General features: G+C 42.4%; 1 protein-coding gene across 1 annotated transcript; it reads left to right on the top strand.

The window, feature by feature from the left end:
* Positions 1–3,900: 3,900 nt before the first annotated feature.
* ANXA5 (annexin A5) lies at positions 3,901–23,373 on the top strand. Its single transcript, XM_058838360.1, has 12 exons — positions 3,901–4,064; positions 10,631–10,715; positions 11,747–11,841; positions 12,181–12,294; positions 14,562–14,652; positions 15,588–15,667; positions 16,133–16,189; positions 18,574–18,667; positions 19,020–19,115; positions 19,566–19,624; positions 21,657–21,779; positions 22,842–23,373. Exons 1-12 carry the CDS (start codon positions 4,056–4,058, stop codon positions 22,902–22,904), a joined length of 966 nt encoding a protein of 321 aa, XP_058694343.1. The 5' UTR covers positions 3,901–4,055; the 3' UTR covers positions 22,905–23,373.
* Positions 23,374–24,901: the final 1,528 nt, after the last annotated feature.

The following is a 24,901-nucleotide window of genomic DNA, read 5'->3' as shown; positions in this document are numbered from 1 at the left end:
ATTCCCTTGGTAAGCCTATTGCCCTTCAGTCCCTCTACAATGGGCTTTTAAAATATTTTGCAATGGGATTTTATTTTTAGGAAGAAATACTTTAGCTAGGACAATAACAGGCCTTGGCCTTTCTGTCTTGTGTGAGAAGTGCTTTAACGTGATTCCTGTGCTCCAACTCTGTTTGATAAATTGAAGGACCTTTCCATTTTCAGCAGCTTCTGGATACATAGCAGAGCAAACTCAGCTTTGAGGAAGGCCTTGCTCTTTTATTCTCTTCTGTGATTCATTTAAAGGTAGTTATGTAGGGTCACATAACAGCTCAGAAATAGCGTTGGTAGCAAAATGAGCTATGATGCTTTTGGGCAGGAGGTGAGGACCTGCTGGGAGACTGCCTTGATAGAGCAAACCATCCATCTTCCTACTTACTTATTTTTTACAAACTCCTCAAAGCAACTGCGAGGGGCTGTGCTTCTGAAACTACCTGCTTTTGTGCTAACTTTCCACGCTCCTGGACTTTTCCATCGTTTCCAGAAAAACGCACAGATGTGTTTTAGTGCGGCAACCAGACTCTGAAAACATTTTTCAAGCCCCTTATTAGAACTCCCATATCAAGTTAATTATTTTGCATATCTGATCATTCTTGCACATGTTTTTTGCCTTGCTGTGCAGCTACAACCCCAGGATTTCACTCTGTATGGACACATCTTGTGCCTTGAAGTGGATTGGAAACTGACAGGGTCCTGCTTGCTAAGTCTCAATATATGCCAGAGCTAAATATACTATTAAGGCAATGCCACTCTTTTTCTGATATTTTACTGATGTCTTTCATTCCAGGTGTTTGCAGCTCTGTGTTAAGGAAGAATTGGAAGTGCACTGTGGCAGCAGCAGCCCTGGGAAGCAGACTGTTACATCCTGGTATGATTTTAGTAATGATTGAAATGCAAAGAGCAGGGAGGGGTGTGGAAGGTGAAAAGACTGCTATGACCTCGTGTGGTTTTTTTAACTTGTGTGAAAATTTGTCTTCATTATTAAAAAATGAGAAAAGGAATTACACTAAATCTGGAAGGCTTATTTATGACTTGTGGGTGGGCACTATTGACTGTTAGAGCTGCTGTCAGGTGAAATACCTGCCTACCCATGAAGGTCCTGCAGCTTGTGAGTGCTTGTGAGTCACCATCTCCAACTGTGCTAGCCTAACTTGAATTGTTCATGCTGAAGGCAACCAGTGCAAAATGCATTTCTCTCCAGGCACACGTTCATGTCTTCATGTTCATCCTGGATTTGCTCATAGAGCTATTCCTGCCTTTTCCTTTTGCTTTCAAATCAATGCAAAGGCTGAAATTCTGTGCTAATCAGATTTATTTTCTTTTCAAACATCTGCTCTTGCCAAATGGCCTGGCTAGTCTTTCCCATGGTTTTACTCTAACATTCCCCCCTGCTCCCCCAGGCCTCTTTGCTTTATGAAGTTATGTAAATATTCCCTTGCTTAAACACACATTGATAACATTTTAGATTGACTGGAGTGGGTTTTACTCCTAACGTCATCTGTTGGCAAGAAGATCCTTCTCTTCTCTGTTTAACCTTTTCCTACCATTGCAATTCATCTTGGATTGTGCATTTCAGACCCCTTCCAGAGCAGAAAAATATTGTGTTCTCACTCCCAAGATTAGTTTCCTTGATTTTCCACAATTAGAAATCCAGAGGTAGCCTCCCATTGACTGAATGCTACCTCGTGTTTGTTCACAAATAATAGAATAACGAGCAGGTTGAAGGCAGAGGAGTGGAAAACCATTTCAAATATTTTGATTTGGAATAAAATAGAGTTCTGTCACTGGAAATGAGAAGCAAGATGTGTCCAGAGATACTTACTGCAGAACAAAAAGCATGTGTTAATTTGATTCCAAATCCACAGCCCCAAAACCAAGTTTAAAGGGCAAAATGGAATTCAATACATCTGTTGGATCATTTCCTTGAATCTGAGAGTTGCTATAAAGTAGTAAGGATACCAAATAAGGCACAGGAAACAGAAATCCTATAATCCAGAAAAATCCATTCTCCTAAATTGGGAGGTAAAAAGCCAAGCTGTCCTCCCCTTGCCTCTTAATATGCTATTATACACATGACACACTTGGAACAGATTCTTTAGGATAGCAGGAATTGTGTGTCACTGTGCCTGGGTTAAACTACACCCAGTATTTCAGAGAGCCAAGGATTCAAACCTTGGATTGTGGTGCTGGGAGCTGGGATGGGCTTGCTGCAGCAAGGAGAGGGAGATAGAGCAGATGAATTCCAGGTGATCCCATGCTAACTGCTAAGTAATTTGTCAGACAGACGCCTTTTTCCAAATTATGCAAGGGTTTGTTTTATTTGTGAAGTTTAATGGATATTTTTGTGTCAAGAAAAGTAACTTGCTGACCTTTATGTGATATTTACTGTGGAAGAGGTTCTATTAACATATTTCAAAGTGATGATGATTACACATTGATTAGTTCCTAGAGACTCGTTAATTGCTTGCATGATACTGATACAGCTTTTTTAAAATTTCCATGTCACCCGGTATTTTTTTCTGATTCACTAACAAGGTTTGACTTCCATGTGGTACTTGAGGAGCCTTTACTGCAGTGTTTGTGTGCCTCATTCCAACTGACAGAGTGGATTTAGCTCCCACTGCATTTCCTTATCTTTGCACTCTCTAGATGGTACAGCTTGAAACATGATCCAGCGTGGCCTGTGTCTCATCTGGGTATGATGTGTGGGGAGAAAAGGACTTAATTTTGCAGAAAGGTGTGGAAGTCTAAGCAAGGTTGTGCTTAAATTAAAAGAAGCCAATTTGAATATCAGCTCTTTTTTTAAAGCTATAATCTATCATGTTTTCTTTAATATTGTGATTCTACCTCTAAATCCATGTGTGCATTTCCACATGCATGCTATGAGCAGCCCTCTATTCCCTTCATGCATCTTTGTGCATATGTGGAATGCCACTTGAATGGATTAGATTCAAATCAGAGTTGAATAAGTAAATCAGGACATTTTAGCAAACAGTTTGTTCCTCGGTCCTGCAGAAGAAGCCAGATGGGTGGATCCCATGTTTTTGCTGAACTGTATGTGCACTGCTGGGGCAACAAGAAACACTGGACAAAATATTTGAATTTACATCATGATCTATGTTTCTCTTGCTGTTTGTGAGGTAGATGCAACTTGCTTTCAGACAGAAGTGACTGTTACATGTTAAAACGCTCACACAGTGGGATTATGTTCATGTTTTGTTTTGGCAGGGACAGCGAATTCCATTCGCATTGCAGTCACTTTTCCTCCTTTCATCTGAGTCTGTCTGCAGCCTAGATGGAGCAGCTCTTTGAAGGAGCCATGCAGACTGCATCTTCCTTGCTCTCCCAAAGTGGACATATCTTCCCTGTTCCTGGGGCAGGGAAATGGTCCGGCTGGAAGACATGAAATAACAAGTGTCATTGCCTGAAATGCTTGAAGTTTCTGATAGTCGAGAACTACAGCCCTGGCGTTCTGTTCAACACCGTGCTTGTTGTGCTAACCTGGCTTACTTGGAAGGCAGCCTAGGTCAGCTAATGAAATGTCTGCTTTTTACCGAATTCAGTTCAGACTTGCCCTTTAGTGCTGGGATAGGATCCCCTTCAGATTGACGGGAACCGATTTTATACAAACTTCATCCGGAGGGCGCTTGAGCACCAGCTGGAGGCTGTCTGTCGGCAAATGTAATTTTTCTTTTAAAAGGCTCACAATCGCTAGGGAACAAAACACTAATGCCACCCTTCCAGGGCATCACAGGGATGGAGGAGAAAGCCGGGATGCAGCCGGCGGTGCCCGGCCTGCAGGCGGCCCCGGGCGGTGGCCGAGGCTCCCTGCCCGCCCGGGGTGGGGCTGGCCCGGCCCCCGGCTGAGGCAAGAGCGGCGTGGCCGCAGCGGGACCTCCTCCTTCTTCGCTGGTGCCTCTCTCGGTGCCTCTGTCTCTCTCTCTGCCCTTCGCTGTCCCTCAGTGTCGCATCTCTCTTGGCAGACTTGGAGTCGGTCCCACCCGGAGGATCGCAGAGATGGCGAAGGTGAGGAAAGCGGCGGCTCCGGGAGGACACGGCCCCTGCCCGGCCGCTCCCGGGGACATCCTTGTATTATCCCTCGCCTTACTTTCACTCCTTACCGATTTCTTTTCGGGCTCCCTTAAACCAGCCCATCCCCAAGCCCGGGCGGACGCGGACGGGAGAGGGACAGGGATCATGTGAGGGACGCGTCAGGCACAACTTTTTTTGGTTTTTTTTCCCTTTTTTTCCACCAGTTTCCACTACTTTGGCCAAGTTTTCGGTACCCCGTGTTTATATTACGCATGGGTGGAGGCTCCTTCCACTAAAAGGAAGGAGAAAAAAAAAAAAATATCGCCGTGGCACTGCCTAGCGGGGGCTTGAGGTTCGGTATTTCCATTTCCAGTTTTCCCATAGCCAACACGAATTTTTCTGGGAGCCTTGGAGCTATTGTGCTGTTCTTAATTTGGGTTTTTTTCCTTTGCAGCCCTTTGGTTGCTGTGGTTTAAGCCTGGGTGAAGGTGTGGAAAATGGGGCGGACTCCAGCATTTGTTTCTATAGTTGCATGAAATGCATACACTCTGGAAAAAAAAAAGAGGAGTTTAATGGTTTATTTGTAGGGTTCACAGGGGTTTGTAATGGCTTTATGGGGTTTGTACTGCTGTAGGAAGTGAAAGCAATCAAGGTCTATTAAGGCTTTCACAAAGGTCAGAGTAATTGCACTTAATGAGTAGAGTGATTAGCAGTCTTTTAATACCCTTGTGAATATTTACTTATATTATGTCTGGATTTAGTTTTAAAAGAAAGCAAGGGAACTTATTTTAAAGAAAAAAGTTTTTAATAGTATTTTTTTCTAAATTCTTCAAGTTTTTGTTTTGTTTTTTCTTCTGAGTGACAAGGAAGGGATTTCTTTCTCTAAACGTCAGGCCTGGATATTAGGATGCATGTTAGGAGAACAGGAGCCCTTCCCCATCCCAGTGCAGGGCACCTGGCCAGAGGGATATACTTGGACAATAAGACTTTTATTCCAGTACCTGTAGCATTGCTTATAGGCTTAAGGGTAAGTTCCTTTTACTAAAAGCATGGAAATTTACATTATTCTTGTCTGTCCCACAGAGACAAACTTTAATTCATCTTCTTAACAGGAATATTTCATTCTTCAGTAGCGCCAACCAGTCACACTTGGCTTCAGCTAGAAAGTTTTTTACTGCCTAAGGTGACACTTGGGGATGGTTTTTTATCTGTGGTGGGTGGTGGTATGTTGAAGTCATTGAACAATGAGGGTTTTTATTAGGGAGGCCTTGTTCTCCAATTTCCACATTCATTGGGCTGCTTTCCATGTAAGTAGTATTATTTGCCTGTGCAGTTAGGCAGCCATGAAAGACTGGGAGTGTTAAAGTGTTGTAGCCTGTAACTCATTTTATGGGAAAAAAAAAAAAAAAGTAGAAGAAGAAACTCTACTTCTCATGACACCTGTCTGTTCTATATGTTACATTATGAAGTAGAAGTAAGATTGAAAATGCCTATGAAGTGCTGTCTGTCAATTGACAGCAAGAAACTCCTTGTGTACAGCTAAAGCTTCAGAGTTCACAAAGGCTGCACAGTACAGTGTGCTGGAGTCCAGTTTAGCCTAGGTACATCACTGGAGAATAAAACCTTTGAAGAAGGTAAGTTATATTTGGAGTCTTGGTCACTGAAGTACCTGTCCTTGCCCAGTTCTGTGAAGATTTATTTTTTTCTTTGCCCAAAGGCCTGAGGAATTTTGTGCATTCACTGTGTTCACAATGAACAGAAAGGTTCGTTCATTTTGTAGGAAAACTACAGCATGTGCTGCACAGGCTGGTTTCTCCCTGCCTGTGTTTATCTGCTTTCTTTGAGGCAGTACTGCTGCCTTGGCAAGCTGCCCTTTCTCTCCCAGCTGTGTGTCTGCAGTGGTCTTTGTAACTGCAGCGATGCCCAGGGCACCGTCTCTCCTGCTCAGTGAACAGGCTGGGAGCTGCTGCCCTGTGCTTGCTGGCTTGGAAATCTGGGAAGAAAGCAGCAAGTGCTATGGACTGATCTGGTTTGGTCTGCTAATCCAAATTTTTTTTCCTGAATGAAACTTTGGGAGTATTTGGTGTGTCCCTTAGTAAACTTCCAGGAAAGGATCGCTTGCTGCTGCTGTAGGTGTGGCCGCTCTGTGCTCCGGAGTTCCTATTCTGCCAATGTGCACGTGTGAATGGGAGCACAGGGATAGTATTTCCAGTTCCATAGTGCTCCAGAGGATCATCTCACATTTCAGTCTACAAACACTTCTTCCGAACTGGGCTCTGAGCAGCTCCCTCTGTGTCTTTTGAGGTTACTCATGAGGATGGGTTTCTCAAATGTCTCTGCACTGGTTCCTACGTGGCTGCTGCTTGCTCTTCTCCTTCTCTCCCACCCCCCTCTTCCTTCTTTTGTTTTTTCCATCCCTCCTCCCTATCTTTGATATCTCCATGGTGTACTGACTCAGAGTTCACCACAGATGTTGTGTAATTGTTTTTTTCTCAAGAGTTTAAATTTAGTGGGGCAGATGTGAGTGTAGTCTGCTGACCTGCGCTTACTCCTCCTGTTAAAGCAGACGGTCTGAAGCGCTGTTAAACTTGGAGAGGTGTTTTGCAGACATGTCTTCATAGCTTTGCATTTGCATCAGCTCTGCACCTGTGTTCATCCACTCGCAATGTCATTTGCACTGTACTGCCGTTGAAATGTAAGGAAGTAATTGCATTATTTCTTGTGTCATGTTGGTTTTAGAGCACTGGCATCTCTGCGTGGGCTTCAGTGGCTCTGAAGGCTTTCAGGTCAGCAGTGAACACTGTGTTGTGTTTATCTGCAGGATGGTTCTTGTGTAAGACACCTTACAGCAGTCGGTCATTTATTCCAGCACATGACCTTCTGGGCTCTCTGTCTGCTGGAAATAGCATACCTTCTCTCTTTGCTGGTAAATATTCTCCATTTCCAGTCTTACCACTCCACAATTTTCCTGTACCATCTTGTAAACAAATGGCTGCTTGAAAAAAGAGAAAAAAAGTCTCACAGCACCTTGTCTGCACTAAATACTGGGTTTTCCAGCAGCAAATTTTTGAGACACTGCTTCTGTTGCTGCAGAGAAAGGGGGTGGCTCTTCATCTGTGGAACTCTGACTGAGAAGAAGTTGCTGTACGTGGTACAAAGCTGTGGTAGCAGTGAAGGAGTCTCAATCAGTTCAAGTATGGTCTGTTGTTTGCTGATATCAAAGCTCTGCATTTAACAGTGGCTAAACACAAGTGCTTGTGGGTGGGAAATGTTTTGTGTCTTGGTGAGGAAAATGCAAAGGAACATCTTTAAGTGGCTATTGTTACTGTTGCCAGGATATGTGGCACTGACTTTGTGGTGCTGAAACGTCTCTTGGGAGATGTTCCCTTCGAGGTGCTGGTTAGAAACATTTCACCTGATGAGGTTTTATCTTCTGCTTCTGGAAACCTTTGCTAGCACAGAATTGGACAAAAATACCAGAGCATGTGAATTTGCTCATTTGGAGGGGCTTAAATGCTAGAACAATATTATCTCTTCCTTTATAGTATTTTTTTTTTACTTTCTTTTTCCCCCCTCTGCCTTTTTGTGCTAATTTTGTTTCTAGGTGTTTCATTGGTCTCATTGAGTAGTGTCTGAAGGAAATAAAAGCTGCTGTTCATTTCTAGTGTGTGATCACAAATTTCACTTGCACTACACATGACTCCTTAACAACAATCACTGTATTGAGGAATATAAACAGAAAAGAATGTGTGTGGGTTTAGGGTGTTATAATCTTGTGATACACTTTGTGTTGAGGTTTTTTGTGTTGAACTTCTTATATTTTACTGCCTGGTGTAAGGTGTGGTGATTGAGTAAAGGATAACTGCAGATTACAAAAGGATTTATATCAAAGACTATTTGTCTCTTTCATTGATGTGCTTTGGGTGCTACTGGGTGGGGAGCTTTGCTATCGAAAGAAAAAAGGACCTATGAGGCTACTACTGTGTATCTGCTTACTTAAACGGCAAGGAATGTTTCTAGTGATATTAAAGATAAGATATCTTCTCACAGAGGTAAATAAATAATGACGTTTGTCTGCTTCATAGCTCCTGTTTCAAATTTGCTGCAACAATGAGTTTGGGTCAGCCTGTGATGGTGGTTCAGAAGAGGTGCTGCCCTCTTTTTAGGTGGCCAAAATGTGCCATGTTTGGGAAGGAGACAGCTCTTCCCTCCATGGACTGAGTGTCTTACTGCTGCAGAGCTTTCTGCTCTTGTCCATGTAATTCACAAATGAGAAATCTGAACCAGAGTAACTAAAAGGGTACTTGTGAGTAGTGGAGTGTTTTAGATGGATTTATGGTTGTCGAACATGGTGTGCCTGAGTATTCCCTGCTGTACCAGATTGTGAGGCCTCACTGCAGTGCTCAGGTTGAGTAGGGTTCCGATGTGAAGTTAGGGATGGCTCCACCCTTTCCCGGTATTGGGCCAACTATTGGGAGTGTCACATCAGCCCACATGTGGCTCCTAAAGGCAGGTGCAGCTCAGGTTCTAATGGAGGGTGGTTGTGGCAGGTGGGAAGCCAAAATCCGCTGGGTGCTGTGTGCCACAGGGGAATGCCTGGAATGCAAACAGTGCTCAGACATCAGGAAAAGTCTTTTAGGCTTTAGCTGCACTAGGAGATTTTCAGGAACTGTTCATCAAGCTTAGTGCATGTTCAGGCTTTCCATGCTGTGCTTTGTAAAAGAGTTTTGAAGGATTTCTGTCAGTTAAGAAAAATGAGAAGGGCGATGCAGAGAGATTTCATCTGGCATGTAGTGTTCACACATTCTTTGTCCGTAACAGCCACACAGGAATGTGGGGCTGTTGTCACAAGACTTAGGAATTGTGAAGGGGAGCTCCACTTCCTTATAACAAGATAAGCAAAAGAAAGTAAAAGATCAATATCTGCTTCCTCTGAGATTTGTTAACATTGTTCATTTCCAAAGGAGAATTGTGGTGCTTCTGTAATATTAATTATGTTGAGATGATATGGAACAAAAATAAAATAAATAACCCCACTCTAGCTGGAGTGGTAGTAAAGGAGGAGGAGGAGGGAAAGGCTTTTTAGTCTTTATCTGTTTCACCAAATTAAATTCAGTCCATAAAAATGAGTCCCAAATCCTTGAGATTTTTTTCATGGTAGCCTTTGGAATTAGCTAGGGAGATGACAATAAATACATTTGAAGTACTATCTGATAGGATTGCTCATAATGGGACAAGCAGAGTGTTCCAGTGGATTTGTCACACCTCTGAGTTTTTTTGGATGTTGGAAACCATCTCCTAAAAAGAAACTGGTTGTTGCCATTAAACACTGTGGCGCTTTTGTTCTGAACTGTCAGAAAATGTGCAAAATTAACCTTTGCTGGCTGCTGCTACTGCAGTGGGAGCTGTGGGGAGTCTCTGCTGGCCAGGATGACACAGGAGCCATGGGGCAGTTTCTGGTTACTGCTTTTTTCTCCCTCTCCTTCTGGCTGACCTGTCTCTGATGAGTTCATTGACTGGAGACCAAAGCACGTAGTGACTGAAATTCCCAACTGCAGGGAGGGCCAGATAGCTGTGCTGCCTCTGGAGTAATCTGGTGCCAGTCTCAGTAGGTGTCTTGGCACTTGCTCTCTTGTGCTCTTTCTTGAGAGTGGAAAAATGCCGTGCCTGTACTGATTGCTATGTTTTTAACAGCAGTGCTTTCAGGAAATTTCCCCTCTTCAGCTATTGGAAGCATCTTCCTGTTCCCCCAACCCTGTTGTTCCCCCTTTTGGGAAACTATTAACTATTTCCGTAGTTAATAAATTAACTACTGTGCTAAACACATATAGGTTCTTGAACTATCCTGTTTAAATAAAGGCAAAACTTTTCCACAAGGATGATGAATGTCCTTTTGTGTTTATTCCAAAGAGAAATTCCCTCAAGAGCCGTGTTCCATGGAAACCAAGTAGAATTATTTTTGTGTTTGGGCAAGCTGATCTCTTATGCTTATGTTTGAACTGTTCGGTTTTTTCTTAGCTGCAAACTAATGTAGCTGAATCACTGTTTAAGAAGTTGCTCATGTCAAAAGCACTGAAAAATTCAAAGCCATTGTAGAGTTCAATGGGTCTCATTTGCAGGGTGGTGGAAAAAATCAGTGTGATAGTGCTGGAGAGTTCCAGTAGGGTTTTCTTGAGATGTTATTTCCATATGTGTCTTTGTGCCATTTGCCTAGCATACATGACTTGTGCAATTAATTTTTCAAATTACTTTAGCAACTGATAAATTCTAAGTTGTTTCCCTGCATTCAGGTTCCAGTGTTGGAGATAACAGTAGAGTTGGTACGTAAATATACCCAAATTTAGCTGGTGCACTGCTAAGGAAAACTGTAGTAATGCCTCTGGAGTGAGCTGTGTTTAAACACCCACAGATTGCTCTTTAGCCAGACAATTGCGAGAAAAATACAGTCAACTTTTGGATTGTGAATTCAGATTTAGCCTGAGCTTGTGTATGAACTGAAAGATGCAAGATTCTATTTCATGGGTTTTTCCCTCTGCCCTGACCCTCTTCCTTCCCTGCAGTACACGAGAGGCACCGTGACAGCCTTCGCTCCCTTTGATGCCAGAGCTGATGCAGAAGCCCTTCGTAAGGCCATGAAGGGAATAGGTAAGGATAATTTCTAATTTACAAGAAAGAAAAGGGTGTTCCTCCTTTGCAAACATCCTTTCTGATCTACTTCTCTGTCTCAGTAGACCAGAATAGGGCGTGTGTCTACAAGCCATGGAACCGCAGCCCCAGGACTGCACTGGTCTGGGCGTGTCCTGGTTGTGACTGTGCACCTCTCAAAGATGTTCATTTTTGGGTTTGCATGTGGGGAAAAAAGAAGAGATTTATAAATTCTCCATTAAGAAATGAATGCTCTGGGCACACAGAAGTTTTACAGTGCAGTAGCTCTGGATTTACAGGGACAGCTGTGGAGAATTATAGCAGCATGGTAGGAACTCTACGCAGAAAATCCACAGCAGCCTCCTGGGCCTGGAAGTGTGTGAGCACAGTGCAGTTACTGGGGCAAGGAATGTGAGCACACAGTGTGAATGCAGACTGAGAAGTGGTTTTTAAACCCACACTGTAGTTTTCTTCCCCAAAACTTCCCTGGGAGAACAAACCCTGAGTTGGTGCTTTTTCTGAAGCCACCTGTGGAAGGAAGCAGAAGGAAGGGATGGAACATGTGATATGCCTCAGCCTACAGGCAAACTCAGTAGGGCTGGGAAGATGCTGTGCTGGGAGGACCTACCTTGCAAGCTTTGTGTATAAAATGGACAACAGCTCTATGCTGCTGCCCTCTGGGCTGTCTGGGATTGCTGGACTGAGTTTTGCTGGGAGTTGGCAGTTGTTGGTGAGCCCAAAGGCAAGACCTTTCTGTGGAATACAGACTTACTAAATGTTACAGCTGGAGCTTGGAGCAGAGTCTGGATCAGAGCACTGATGGAGAACAAACAACATTTTAAGTCCTCCAGTCATGTTTTTGCACCAAACTTGGTGGCTCAGCTTGGGGTATGGTGACATTTGTTTTAAATGCTTTTGCTGTTTGCTAGTAGGCTTTGTTGTCAAAGTGTCTTTCACTGCCTTTTGAGTTGGTGACACTGCAGTTTGTTTTTCAGAGTGTGTTTGTAACTCTTTGTTCTTTCTAACTTCAGGGACTGATGAAGAAACCGTGCTGACGATTCTTGCCACCAGAAATAATGCTCAGCGTCAAGAAATAGCTTCTGCCTTTAAAACCTTATTTGGCAGGGTAAGAAGAAGAAAAGCTACCTCTGGAAGTGTGCTGGTTCTGGCTTACAGTGATTGCTTTAAAATACGAGGCACATTCACCATGCTCCCTGTAGTACATTCCTTGAAAGAAAATTTACTTTTGTCTCCCTCTCTCCTCCACCCTGCCTTACCCTAAAAAGAAAAAAAATCACAATATGTTTCAGGTTTTCCAAAAGCCTTTTTATCCTTTTCTTCTGCCTTATTTGTTTCAGTTGAGGTACCAATTTAAACAAAAAGAGTCTTTCAGCTTGCAGCTTGTGTGCATCCTTTGAAAATGCCTTGCTCTTTGTTCATCACAGCACTGTTTGTTCTGCACTAGGATCTTGTGGATGACCTGAAATCAGAACTTACTGGCAAGTTTGAAACCTTGATGGTGTCTCTGATGAGACCAGCATATATTTTTGATGCTCATGCACTGAAGCATGCCATCAAGGTAAGAGGAGGGAGAAATAATGTGTTACATGAAATGATCGGTGCTTTTAGTTGATTTTTTCTTTTTTAGGAATGAACTTTGGTTGCTAAAGGGAGTGCTAATAGAAGTAGGCTTTAAAAAAATTAGCCAAGTTATGCTGACCGCTGCCAGTGCCATGGTTTTGCCTGGGTTTTTTTTCATCCTAATAACTAAGAGGCAGTTTAGAAATCTACACAGCATAAAAATGGTTCCTTTTGGTTTAAATACAATGAGTAGATGTGCAGTTGCTTTCATATTTTTTTTGCTGCCCAAGTGCAGTGCTGAAGTCCAGACAGCTCTGGATTTTTCTGCTGTGAGCAGCCAAGGTTTTGTAGCTATACAACTGTATGAAAATTAGTTCAGAGCATTTAATGGAAGTGTGGTACTCTTTGTTTCTTCTTGACTCTTATTTAAGCTACAGAGTGGGTTACTTCTGGTGGATTGCAGTGCAAGTCCAAAATTGATGAGCTTGTGTAAACTGGTGTCCACCAAAATTATGAGCAGGTATTGTTTGTAGTATTGAATGTGCTGTAAAAACTGCCCTCAGTAACACAAAGGGAATAATTGATGGCCCTGTCAGCGTTACCCTTCTATATTTTCTCTTTAGTGAATGCATTTAGTGCCTTTCTTGGCAGGCCAGGTAAACAAACAAATTACAGTGTGGATGCGTAGAAATGTCAGTGTCTCTTCCATGTGCTCTTTTTTTCTGCCTCTGAGACACCTGTGGAATTTCAGGAGTTTGATATCCCTGGAGTATTTACAGTATTGATCAAAACAGAGGTCACTGAACTTGACTCTAGTGTGAGGTAGTGCTTTGTGGAATGACACTTCCATGTAAACTCCCAAGATCCTGGATGAGCAGCTGGTTAATATGTAGGCTTTAGTCAACTCTGCAAGCAAGTGCTCGTGCATCTGTGACCCAGCAAATAATCCCTCAGACAGAAACTTCGCTCCTGGAGGTTTTCTGTAATGCCTTTATGTACACTGGGGGAAGGGGAGAGTGGTGCCTGACAGAGAAACTGATAAAGGCCTTGTTGATTAATAAAAAAAATTGTACTCCCAAGCATCTCTTATTGATTTAGGAGTCAAAGACTGACAGGGAAATGACAGAACAGGTGGGTGTAGGAGGGAAAGTAGAGATAGTGAAACAAGAGTGGTTTTGTTCTTGTCACTTACAAAAAAGAAGGTATTAAATCTGAGACCCTGGAATTTCAGAGAATGTGTCTGCACAGGAAAGGATGTCAGGACTGGCTGCAGTTCAGCCAAGGAGGGTAACAGTAAAGCAGATGTGATGGCAGGGACTTGAGTGCAAGGTCTCAGCTAAGAGCACTAACTCTGTGCTGAAGGCTGTCCCATCAATTTTCATTACTGCTGCTTGGATAAGAGCGAGTTGAATTGTGCCTGCCTCCCTTGTTGAGTAGGCATGTTCATGAAACAATCTGCATTTTGGAAATGACTACCTGTAACCTGGCAGGTTTATATTCTGGATAGCTTTGTGTGCAGTTGCAGATCTTTCCTTGTGTTTAGATTTCCACTTTTTCCTTACAGAGAATGTTGTAAATAAATGTGCTGAAGCAAAAAAATCCTCAGTATTGCATTTCAGTGTTGTTTTTGTGAAATGACTCATTTATAAGTCTAAAGAGCAGTGGATTATTCTTGCAAACAAAGTGGGCTTAGACTTGTGGAAACAAGATACTGGCCTGGATTTTGTAGGTTTTATTCCTGTTGAAGTGAAAGAATGGCTGTTGTTTCTGCTGTCATTAAGAAATGCAGAACTGCTGGAACTATCTGGGTTAGCAATTCTGTTGTGAAGTGTTTGCAATGGAAGAAAGGGTTTGTTTAACAGCACAGTTCACAGCTGGGTGCAGAGCTGTGCTGGGTGACTGTGCTTATCTGTGTCCTGGCTGGTGACAGATACCCTATGAGTTAGAGCAAAGATGCAAACTTCCTCCATTCACATCTCTTGATATCCTTGATTGTAATAGCAAAGAACTGAGGCACACCTGGCTGTGCTTGGGCCTGGAAGGGCCCATCTGAATCCTGCAGCACTGGGCTTTCATAAATTGTTGGGTTGGGTTTGAAAACAATCAAGACAGAAATTCTCTTCAAAACCGCCACAGTATACCAGAAGAAAATAGTTTTTTTATTTGGTCCAAATGTGTAAGTTTATGCTTGGTTTTGATTGTCAGAGGGAATTCTTGTTTTCCTTCTGTTATTCCATCAGCTGATTCTTACTTGTACCCCTGCAGGGAGCAGGAACCAATGAGAAGGTGTTGACTGAAATTCTTGCCTCCAGAACACCTGCAGAAGTGCAGAATATTAAACAGGTTTATCAGCAAGGTAATTTTCTGTATAAAATAAGGGTCTCTGTTCAGTTCCCTTAATATGATTTTCGCTCATCTTTTAGATAAGGTCTATCTCTGAACTGATGCATGTGTCCAATAAGAGGGAATTTTTCCTGCAGTGTTGCTAAACTTTGTATTGAAAGGAACTAGAATTTGAATTGTAAATTGAAATAGTTTTTATTTCAGGGTTATAACTGCAGGTTGTGGTATTTTATGCTTTATAGTTAGAATTCATTCAAAAGCATTTCTTTCCTCCATCCATTATTTTCATCCCTTTGACTGAAAGGCAATTTTCAGTAATTGGAAACAAGAAAACTGATACCACATAAAAGAAACAGAAGTAATTTTTTTTTTTTTCCCTTTTGATCTATGTTATGTTCAAATGCACTTATGCTAAAGCAGGTGCAGCTTTTGGCAGTCCACAGGAGTAGATGCTTTTACCCTGTGATTGTGTGGCTGTTTTCCAGGGTGATGTTTAATTCAACAGATTTATTTTAGCTCTGTGCAGATTCCTGCCACACAAGAAATCCTCACGTTTTAACGAATTTTGAGCCCAAACACAGAGTCTCCAGGAGCAAAATTGATTAGTAGCAGACTTTCCTGGGCTCACAGTTTTTGTATAGTGAGACTGGCATATTTTAGCATGACTTCATGTCTGTATCCTCTTTAGTCTTAAGGAGCTGAATCCATGCATGTCACCTTGTACTTCAAAATATTGTGAGTAGTCTGTTCCTGACATGAGGTATGAGGTGCTGTATTTTCCTCTTTTAGAGCACTGTTATGTTGTAAGTGAAAGTAGAATGTGTCCTGACTGTAAAAGATGTTTCTGACAGATGATTGTACAAACTGTGAGTCAGGTGAACTCTTTGCCTTCCCCTGAGAATGGGGAGGGAGGCTGTAAGGTGGTGAGTGGATGTTGCTCTTTTGCAGAGTATGAAGCCAGCCTGGAGGATAAGATCACAGGAGAAACATCAGGCCATTTCCAGAGGCTGCTGGTGGTGCTGCTGCAGGTGGGTGTCTTTTTGTGTGATGACTTCCACTTCTAGGTGCACTTAGCACTTTGTGCTTTCTGAGCTGGGTTCTGGATGGGCCCAGGGCTAGGCAGGATTGGCTCTGGAGCTGAGTCACTTCCTCTGATGTGCAGGGTCAGCCTTGGGCTCTCTTCTGAGTCCATGTCAATCCAGTGGTATCTGAATCCACTCTTCTGAGATATTTTCATATCACTGAAGCAAAAAACTTCTGTGATGCCTGTGGGTGTAGCAGGTGCTGCTGTGTGGGGTTTTGAGGGCAAAATGGGAAGAAGACACTTTTTTCATACAGACACGTGCAAGGAGAAAGGAAAAACAGGGTGGCTTTGGAGAAGATACATGAGGGGGTGACTTCTCACAGTAACTCACAGGCTCAATGTAACAGATAAATGCTTTTTTACCTACCTTCTAATTCTTCAGTTTAACAACTTCTCAATTTCTGTTTAGGCAAACAGAGATCCTGATGTTGGGGTTGATGAGGCTCTTGTTGAGCAGGATGCTCAGGTGGGTGACTGACTTGGGGTTTGGGGTATTTCTACAAGTTATCTCACAAAGATGGTAAACAACTAGAATTCAGATGTGCAAGAGTGATAGTTAATGTTCTCTCTGTTTTTATGTTTTCATGTGCCTTTGTATGTTCTGGACAAAAAAAGTGCTAAAACCTGAAATAATGGCATCAAAATTTTTGCCGCTTTGACATTTCAGTTTTGCTTATTATTTAATGAGGGGCCTGAATGAAACAGTGAGTAGATCACTGGCAGAGAGGCTGAGGCTTGCTGATGCTGAGGGACCCACTGCTGGAAAACTCAGATGTTAACAGCTCATTGCTTAATACCTGACTTGAACTTCTCTCTGAATTTAATCTCTTGTCCGTGACTGCTCCCTAACCCTGTCCTCTGGATGGAAAGGATTGCCAGCAGTTCATCGGTGTCCTTGCCAGTCTCTTGCTGGGTGCCATTCGCTTTGTTGGAGTGACAGTCAATATTTCAGCAATTTGATTACAACTCATTTAATACATGTTTTTTCTCAGTTATTTCAGACAACTCTGCATGAGATGTTTTTCTCTCATAAATTGGCTGTTTAGATGAAAGAAATACAGGACTTGTTCAAGGTGATAAGGAGTAAACACAGTGTATCAGATCAATAAAACATTCTCCTGACAGGAAGATGGAGAGACAGACTGGCACAGACCTACTCCTTTGTCACTTAAATTCAGGAAGCATTGTTGTTCTGCTGTTAAAGTTAATTTCCTGTGAAAATTACAGCTGGAAAATTAGAGGGGAAAACGTTTGAATTGTGAACTAGATTGTTCCATGAAATTTTCAGTTTTGCTTTTAGCTGGGCCTGTGTAATAGAGGAAACACATGAAGCACCAGCCCTGGTAGGTAGTTAGATTCCTTTCGGCTCCTTTAATTTGGTTTAAATGAGCAGCTAAATTTAGGAGGCACCAAACCCAGCTGTTGAAAAGGTCCTGGGTTTTCCAAAAAGTCTCTGTGGTTTGCTGCATCCATTTAGCCTGAGCTGGGACCTGGAGTCAATGGACTTTCCATTCACTGCCCAACACAGCTGGAACAGATTCAGTCATTTTCTAATTGCTATTCCCAGGTACAGATGGTCAGAACTGAGGTACATGACTGTGCAGATGTAGAAGTATTTTTGGCCTCCCAGTGCTTTTCTCGAGTCATATATTCTGGAAAGGACTTGACACATTAGAAGGCAAACTTTTTGCCCCATGGTGCTTTCTAAATTTTTTTATGTCCGTGATTACTAAATATTAATTCAAAGCAATTGTGAGACTTTATTGAGAAAGCCTGAAGGAGAAAGTCTGACTTTTAGGAGGAGATTTTGTGAATATGACTTCTCTAAAGTTATACAATTGAGGTATGTTTGGTGTACTGCCCAGTGGCAAGGCAGGTAAAAACTTAAAGCTGACATAAAGTGCTGTTTACAACTTGTATTATCTCTGAATCAATCTTTTGCTGGCATTCCTAAATGCTGTACTGGGACTTCTCATTTGCTACTGGTTGGAGAGTGTGGGTATTCGTTTGGAGGAATTAGCATATATTATTTGTAATAAATATCCTGACAGTGAGTGGCTTGAGAGCTTTTTCCTCTCTGCCTTTTTTTCATTCTGTACCATTAATACTAAAAAGATCATAGATACTACAATACGTATAACCTTTCTCCTTACAGAGTGTTTAGCACACAGTTTGGAAAAAGGCAAAGTTTTCCAACTGTCAGGAAAAAGAATTTGTTTAATTTTCCAAATTTCTTTTTCTTTCTCATTTTCTCCCAGCTTTTGCTCATTCCAACTTTTTGAAGTGCTTTACTTTCCTCATGCTGAAAATGCAGCCAGGTCTTTGTCTGCACCAAAGACTGACTTGCCTGAAAAGCCATGAATGTGCTAAAACGATGATTAAAATCTAGTTTCAAATGACTAAGAATTTATCAGCCCACAAATCCTGTTTTTAAGAGCTAGATCCAGCTTCCCGTCCTTCTTGGAAAACTTCCTCCTGAGCCAAGTTTGTGTGGTTCTGCTGTTGAAGAGACATCACGCAGCAAAATCTTGCTTCTCTGTTTGAAAAAGGGAAGCAGGGGAAAGGGCAGAAGCTTCAGGAAGCTTGAGGCATATGAAGAGGACTTTGCATTGTCAGTTTCAGGGCCTGAAGCTGCATCACTTGTGGAAATGCCTTCATACTCAGTTTCAGATTTTTCATTTATTTCTAAGATGAGTTCAGTACTTATATTTCTTTTTTTTTTTTTTCCCCATCCTGCTATAGCTTGTCAGTGAATTTAATACTCCTTAGGGTGAGACAAATAGAGCTTTTCAGCAGGATCCGTGGATACAAAACAAATGCTGATGTTTTGATCTCTTGAATTCATAACAGGTTTTGTTCAGAGCTGGGGAGCTGAAATGGGGAACGGATGAAGAGAAGTTCATCACTATCCTGGGGACCCGCAGCGTTTCCCACTTGAGGAGGGGTAGGTAGTGTGGTTAACAAGGGCCTCAAAGCTTATGCCTGAAATCCAGCCTGGAAAAGCTCAAGCCCATTTTGAGGTGCATATTTTATGAGCTGCTGATGGAGAGACAATACCTTTTCCCCTGCTCCTTGCTCATCCATAGGTCTGTTTTACCAATCTGTTTAGGCCATTGGGAATAATGCATGGGGCTGTACAGGGGGCATCTGATGGGAAATGAGTGCTCAGAGCAGGACAGGGAGTGGCCAGTAGCCCCTGAACTGTGGATAATGACACATAGATGGCACTGTCCTGAACTGAGGGGCACTGGCAGCAATGTTGGCTGTTCACTGACTGAGCATACTTTGTTTTGCAGTGTTTGACAAGTACATGACCATTTCTGGCTTCCAGATTGAGGAGACCATTGACCGGGAGACCTCTGGTGATTTGGAGAAGCTGCTTCTGGCAGTGGGTAATTGAGTCCTAACATATCTAGAACCAGGCTGCATTTGCTTCTTCCCAGGCCTCTTTATATTGCACTTGCCACAGAGACTGGCATGAAAACAGGGTTCCTTTAGAAAGGTAATCACCTGGGATCTCTTTTTATATCTAGAGAAGAGGTGGTGAGCTGCATTCTGTTTGGTCATGTGCACCTCTGCCAGAGGTGAGACCATACTCTGCCTTCACCTGTATTCCTGGCAGCTTAACTAGGACAGTGTTGTAGAGCTGGACTAGTAAAGTCTCTCTGCTATCAGAAATACATGTTTGTTTTAAATCCCAGAACCCAAAGAATTGTAACAGGGGAACAGACCAGGTGACACCACAGGAGAGAATAACCCAGTGACACACTCCTTGTCTTGTCAATCAAAGATTGCCCTGTATTCAGTAGCAGTCAGTAATTCACTCATTTGGCTTTCTGCAGTGAAATGCATCCGAAGTGTGCCTGCCTATTTTGCTGAGACCCTGTATTATTCCATGAAGGTATGTAAATGTTTTCCCTAGGTCTCTTTCCATCTCCTCCAGCTACAATTCCTCTCCCTTTAGCTTGTTCTAATTTCTTCTGCTGCTGTAAGTGCTGACAGGATACTACAAGATACTTAATATCATTAAGTATCTTCAAAAGGTTCAGGAAGCGCAAGGCTGGGAGAGGATGCAAACAATTCATAAGATTTCCTTGGAGTTCATCGTGGGTTTGTCAGACCATAGATCTCTTGCAGTCATCAGCTGTTTTTTGGCTTGGTGTTATTACACTGGAAAATGTCTGGCAACGTCCTCTGGGCACTTGCAGCTGAGTAAACTGCACCTAAACTATTTTTAGGTGGAGGATGTACTGAGAAAACAAAGAAATGTAAATTGTGCAGATTTTAGTGCTGTTTGGGTGGTGAGTATTTACAGACCCAAGGGCATTTGGTAGCTCTGAAACACCTTTTGGTTACTATCCATCCCGTTTTGAGAAGCAAAAGCAACTCAGCAGAGAAAAGGAAAGGCTTAAACAGCTGCAAAAGATTACACACAGGAATTGCATTAGCCATGCATCCGTGTTTCTGTTGGCTCCACCTTCTCTTGGATGAGAAGAGATTAGCAGGGAAGGCTGAAATTTTTAACTCACAGCGGGTAATATTAATTAAACCAGAGGCAGGTAGTCTTTTGTTCTCAGGCAAGTTATCAGCTTCCCTGAGGAATTCTTCCTTTCCCCTTCCTGGAGAGCCCTGAAGTATGTTTGTCAGAAGATGAGGTGACAGCTTGAGAGTTAGTGATAAGACACAAAATGATAGCTTAATTTTTAAAAGTCCTTTGCTGCTTTTATAGATACCAATGTAGAATAAGGTTCAGGTGAAAAATACGAAATACTGTACCAGGAGGTACTGAGCTGTCTGAGGAACATTACTTTTTTCTTTATTATTAGTTTTTATTTTTTAAAGAATGCAATTTTCCTGTAGGCTTTAGATTCTTATACACTTCTGTTATAAGGAGCCTGACGAATGTGTGCTGGTGAGACCCCCAATTTTTTTAAAATATAAATAAAAATCATTAAACACTTCAGAAAAGAAAGTTTTTTGTCAATTATTACTCTGACAGAGGAGTTTGTACTTCAAATTTATCCATTTGGAATGACAAGGTTCTGCACTGAGCAGAGCTTGCTTTCATGATTAGGGCTTGGCTTCTATTCCTCAGAAACCACTGGACTCATGGCATAACTTTTGAGCAGCTTTAGGGCATTTCTAGGTGTAATCCAAGAATATTGCCCCCAGAAGGATTGAGTGGCCCTGGACGTTAGGCTGAAGATGACCGTGGGGGCTCTGCCAAGTCCTTCCCTGAGGTGCATCTGCAGGTCAGCACATGAAAGTTTGTATGGCTTCAGCTTGTGTGGAGTCTGCCTTGTCTGAGCAGAGGGGTCAGGGCCTTGGTCTGCACAGGAACGTGAAATGTTTCAAGCACTGAAGATGACAGAGTGGGGCATGTTTTTGTGGTTGTAAAAGGTTTGTGAGGTTTTTCCCCCAGAACAATCAGCTGGAGAATTCATGGGATGAGTTGCTCTGCCTGTGTCCTGCTGTATGTTCCTTTGTACTGGTCTCCGCTGGGGTTGAGGTACCCAGTTCCAGAGCTGACTGCAGTTCTGCAGCCTCAGGGGGGATTTACACCTGGTTCTGATGGTGGTGAGCAGCTGTGCTACCCTGTAACTGGAGCCCTTGGAACTGAGTTCTTTTATGTGGACATTCACAGTTGAAGCCTGAGATGAAACATGAAATAAGAGGCCTGAGCATTTGACACTTGATAGAGGTTCAGGGATTAGAGCATCCTGCACTGGTCAGTCCTCTCCACATTTCAGTGTGAATGTCTCATGATACTGCCCCAAATATTCTCTGTTTTGGAGCTGAGCTGTAATGCCAGAGTGGTTTGAGATGCCACTTGTTGCTTTCATGTTGTAGCAATTGTTTGTATTTCATGTTTTGTTGCAGCATCTGTCCAGAGCAAGCTCATATTTGAAAGTTATTGGGTCTTTTCCCTTTAGGGGGCTGGCACCGATGATGACACCCTGATCAGAGTCATGGTTTCAAGAAGTGAAGTTGATCTGCTGGATATTAGACAAGAATTCAGAAAGAATTTTGCTAAATCATTGTATCAAATGATTCAGGTAAAATTACTGTTCTGTTCTCCTGAGAACAGAATCGCAGGGGTCATAGAGATGTCAGTGTTTTCACTATTGTTTTTCTTGCCAGAGAGTGGGTGTGGGTGTACAGCTGGGCTTTGAGGTTGGCGAGCTCCTCTGCAGTTTTGACATGGCATTGTTTAAGTGGGGGACACTTGGTATGGAAAAGTATTTCCTTACAGTGTTCACTAGGGCAGATGATGTGGTTTTCTGAAATTACAATTACTCATACACCATTTTTAGCTACTGCATCATTTCCTTGTTCTTGTCTGGGTTCCTTATTGTGCAGTGCTCCAGAGAAATAACACTGGGGTTGGGAGTCCATATTATCATGAAGTTCAAGTATTGGTCTTGGATTGTGGTGTGGAACCCTTTGGAACATTTCCAAGTGTAAAGGTTTTCACTGTGGAACCACTCTGAGTCATAATTTCCTTTGAGGGGATGGGAAGGAGCAGGAAGGGAAGGAGCCAGTAAGGAATCCAGAGCCAGCTGTTGCTGCAAAGTTAAGCCAAAAAGTGCTCGGTTTTTTTTTGGTTTTTTGTTTTTTTCTTGTTTTATTTTGAAAGTCGTGCTTTTTATGTTTTTTCTATTGTCATTCCTGAGATTATGGTCCCTTAACCATGTTGGGTGGAGATGCTTTTTGGTGCTGCCTATCAGGCCCATATGGATTTTGTATCAGAGCTTCCCACTGATCACAGGAAGCAGAGCTGGCACCATTCTAGGCAGCAGCAGGTGCACTTTGCCCGTGTGCTGCTTTTGGTGCTGCTTTGGGCTTCTCCTTTGGACTTTCCCCTGCAGACAAATGCATCAAATGTGCAGTGGGCAGCTCTGTTTTCTAGTAAAAATTTTGGAGGCTTTTTTTTCCTCTGGCCATCTGTATGTGTAAATGCAGCTCTCATGTAAGAGGCAGAGGATTTCTTTGTGTCATTCCTGAGCAGAGAGTCATCGATGTGGATTTCCTGTGGGGTGGGATGAATGTGTAATGTGCTGGGGCTCTACTTGGCTGCTGCTCTGTTGACTCACGGTGCTGCTGTGCTGCATTGACAGAAAGACACGTCCGGGGACTACAGGAAAGCGCTGCTGCTCCTCTGCGGCGGGGACGACGACTGACGGGCAGGGACACGCAGCGCTCGTTGTGCTCCAGCTTTGCAGCCCCTCGTTAGCATGTCTGCCTGAGGTTTTGTATCTTAATGCTTTGTGGCTGCTTGAATTTATACTAGGATTGCACTTAGTAAAAAGGAGCGCATTGTTATCCCTCCTCTTCTCCACATCCCAACTTCCAGGAATTTCAAGTGCCTTTTGTGATCTCTGCGAGGGTCACCTTCATGGAAGGTGGGTGCTGAGGACAGAACCCAGTTCTTTACAGGTGTTTTGCTGAAATAGGAAAAAGTAATCATGTATTTCACAATAAATTCAATATTATCCTTTTTTGCTTGTATTCCTTACATTTCCACTGAATGTTAAGCTAGTTCTAACATGGCAAGGAAATCCTTTGTATGTAATATTTGAATGAATTTTCTGGACATATTACAAGCAGTCATTGGAAATCTAAAGGACCAATAAATCTTTTCCCCTCTCATCACAGCTGTATGTGGTTTTTAATCGAATTTAATGGTTCTTTTTATCTATTTTCCCTTTTATATGATTCCACTGCCTCAGACTGTTGGTATATATTTCCTCCCATTACTGAGGTTTTGAAGCTCTCTGTCTTGATTTCCAGCCTAGGATGGGGTGCTGTGGTGATGCTGCTGTTCAGTGTAGCTGGAAAACCAAAGTGTTGGTGCTTGCTGAGCATTGCATTCTCTTTTTGTGCTGCTTTGTGTTTTTCTTCTCCTCTAAAGCTGGGGCGGGGAAGGAAGGAAGGAGAGTTGTTGTGCAGGGCCAAAGCAGAGCAGATGTGCTGCACTCTAGGACTGGTCTGGGATGGAAGCAGATGAAGAAGTGGGATCTGTTCTTCAGGGATCTTGGGAGAAAAGAGGATGGCTGCATGATCCCTCCTCTCAGGTTATCAGGGAGCAGAGCACAGGGTGAGAGAAGCACCAGCCTGCTTTGTGGGCTGCCTTGAATCCTCTGCTTTGGTTCAGCGTTTATGATTGGATCTGAAAATCAAATTGACATGTGTGAAGGAGAATAAAGAGGCTTCTCTTTCATGCCTTGGTAAGGTCTGAACACCATGGCTCTAAACTTGGCTTATCAGTCAGTCACATACATCAGCTGCAGAAGCTTCATGTTTTAGTAGTCCTCCTGGAACTGATTCTTCAGAGGTTATAAAGAACTTTAAAACTTTTGTGTTGAATAAATGCAGAGTTTTAATTTTTTACATGGTAATTCTGAATTAGTACTGTCACAATCTCTTGCTACTAAGTGCTTTGTTTTCGGTGCAAAATATGCAGAAGAAAAAAATTATATTGTGTTCAGATGTTTTCTTCCCTTTCCTGCAATGAATTGTCAGTTTTGCTTTTTGTGGAGTCTTTACAAATGTCTTAGCAAGGATTGTTAATTAAGAGCTACTCATCCTGGATGTGGCCAGCTGCACACACTGCAAGGTTGACATGACCACTGGCCTGGAAATACCTTGGGGTAATGGGAGGTTTTGGGGGTTTTTGGTGGTTTTGGTTTTTATCCTTTTCTTATTTTTTAATGATTTAATAATTGCCAAGGCAAAAATCATGCACAAAAATCTTTAAGGTACTGCTTTCTATTGAGATCTTTAGAGATTTGACACTATATTTAATTTATCAATTTATTTTGGTTTCTTTAGAATTTTTAGGAAAGTACCATCTGATCTTCATGATTTGTTTGCAGTTCTTCCGTAGAATTTTGGCTCATGTGTGGAGCTATTCCAGCAGAGTCTGCCCCTTGTCACAAGCCTGATGCTTATGATTTAAATAGAATGATCTAAATTACTTGCAGAATTTATAAGTAGTGACTGACCAGGAGTTGTAAGGGGTCAGTATAGTATCAGTCATCTGCAGAAAGTTTCAATATGCAAATGGAAAAAAACCATTTGAATTTCCCTTTTGAAGTAATTAAACAGAGAAAACAAAGTCTCAGAGAAGCTTTCTTAGTCTAAAAAATCTAATTAACATGTAAAGATGATAATTGAA

This window comes from Poecile atricapillus, chromosome 4, assembly GCF_030490865.1.
Source record: "Poecile atricapillus isolate bPoeAtr1 chromosome 4, bPoeAtr1.hap1, whole genome shotgun sequence".
NCBI lineage: Eukaryota > Metazoa > Chordata > Aves > Passeriformes > Paridae > Poecile > Poecile atricapillus.
Note: the sequence above shows the minus strand (reverse complement) of the source record. Positions and strands in the feature narration are given on the sequence as shown.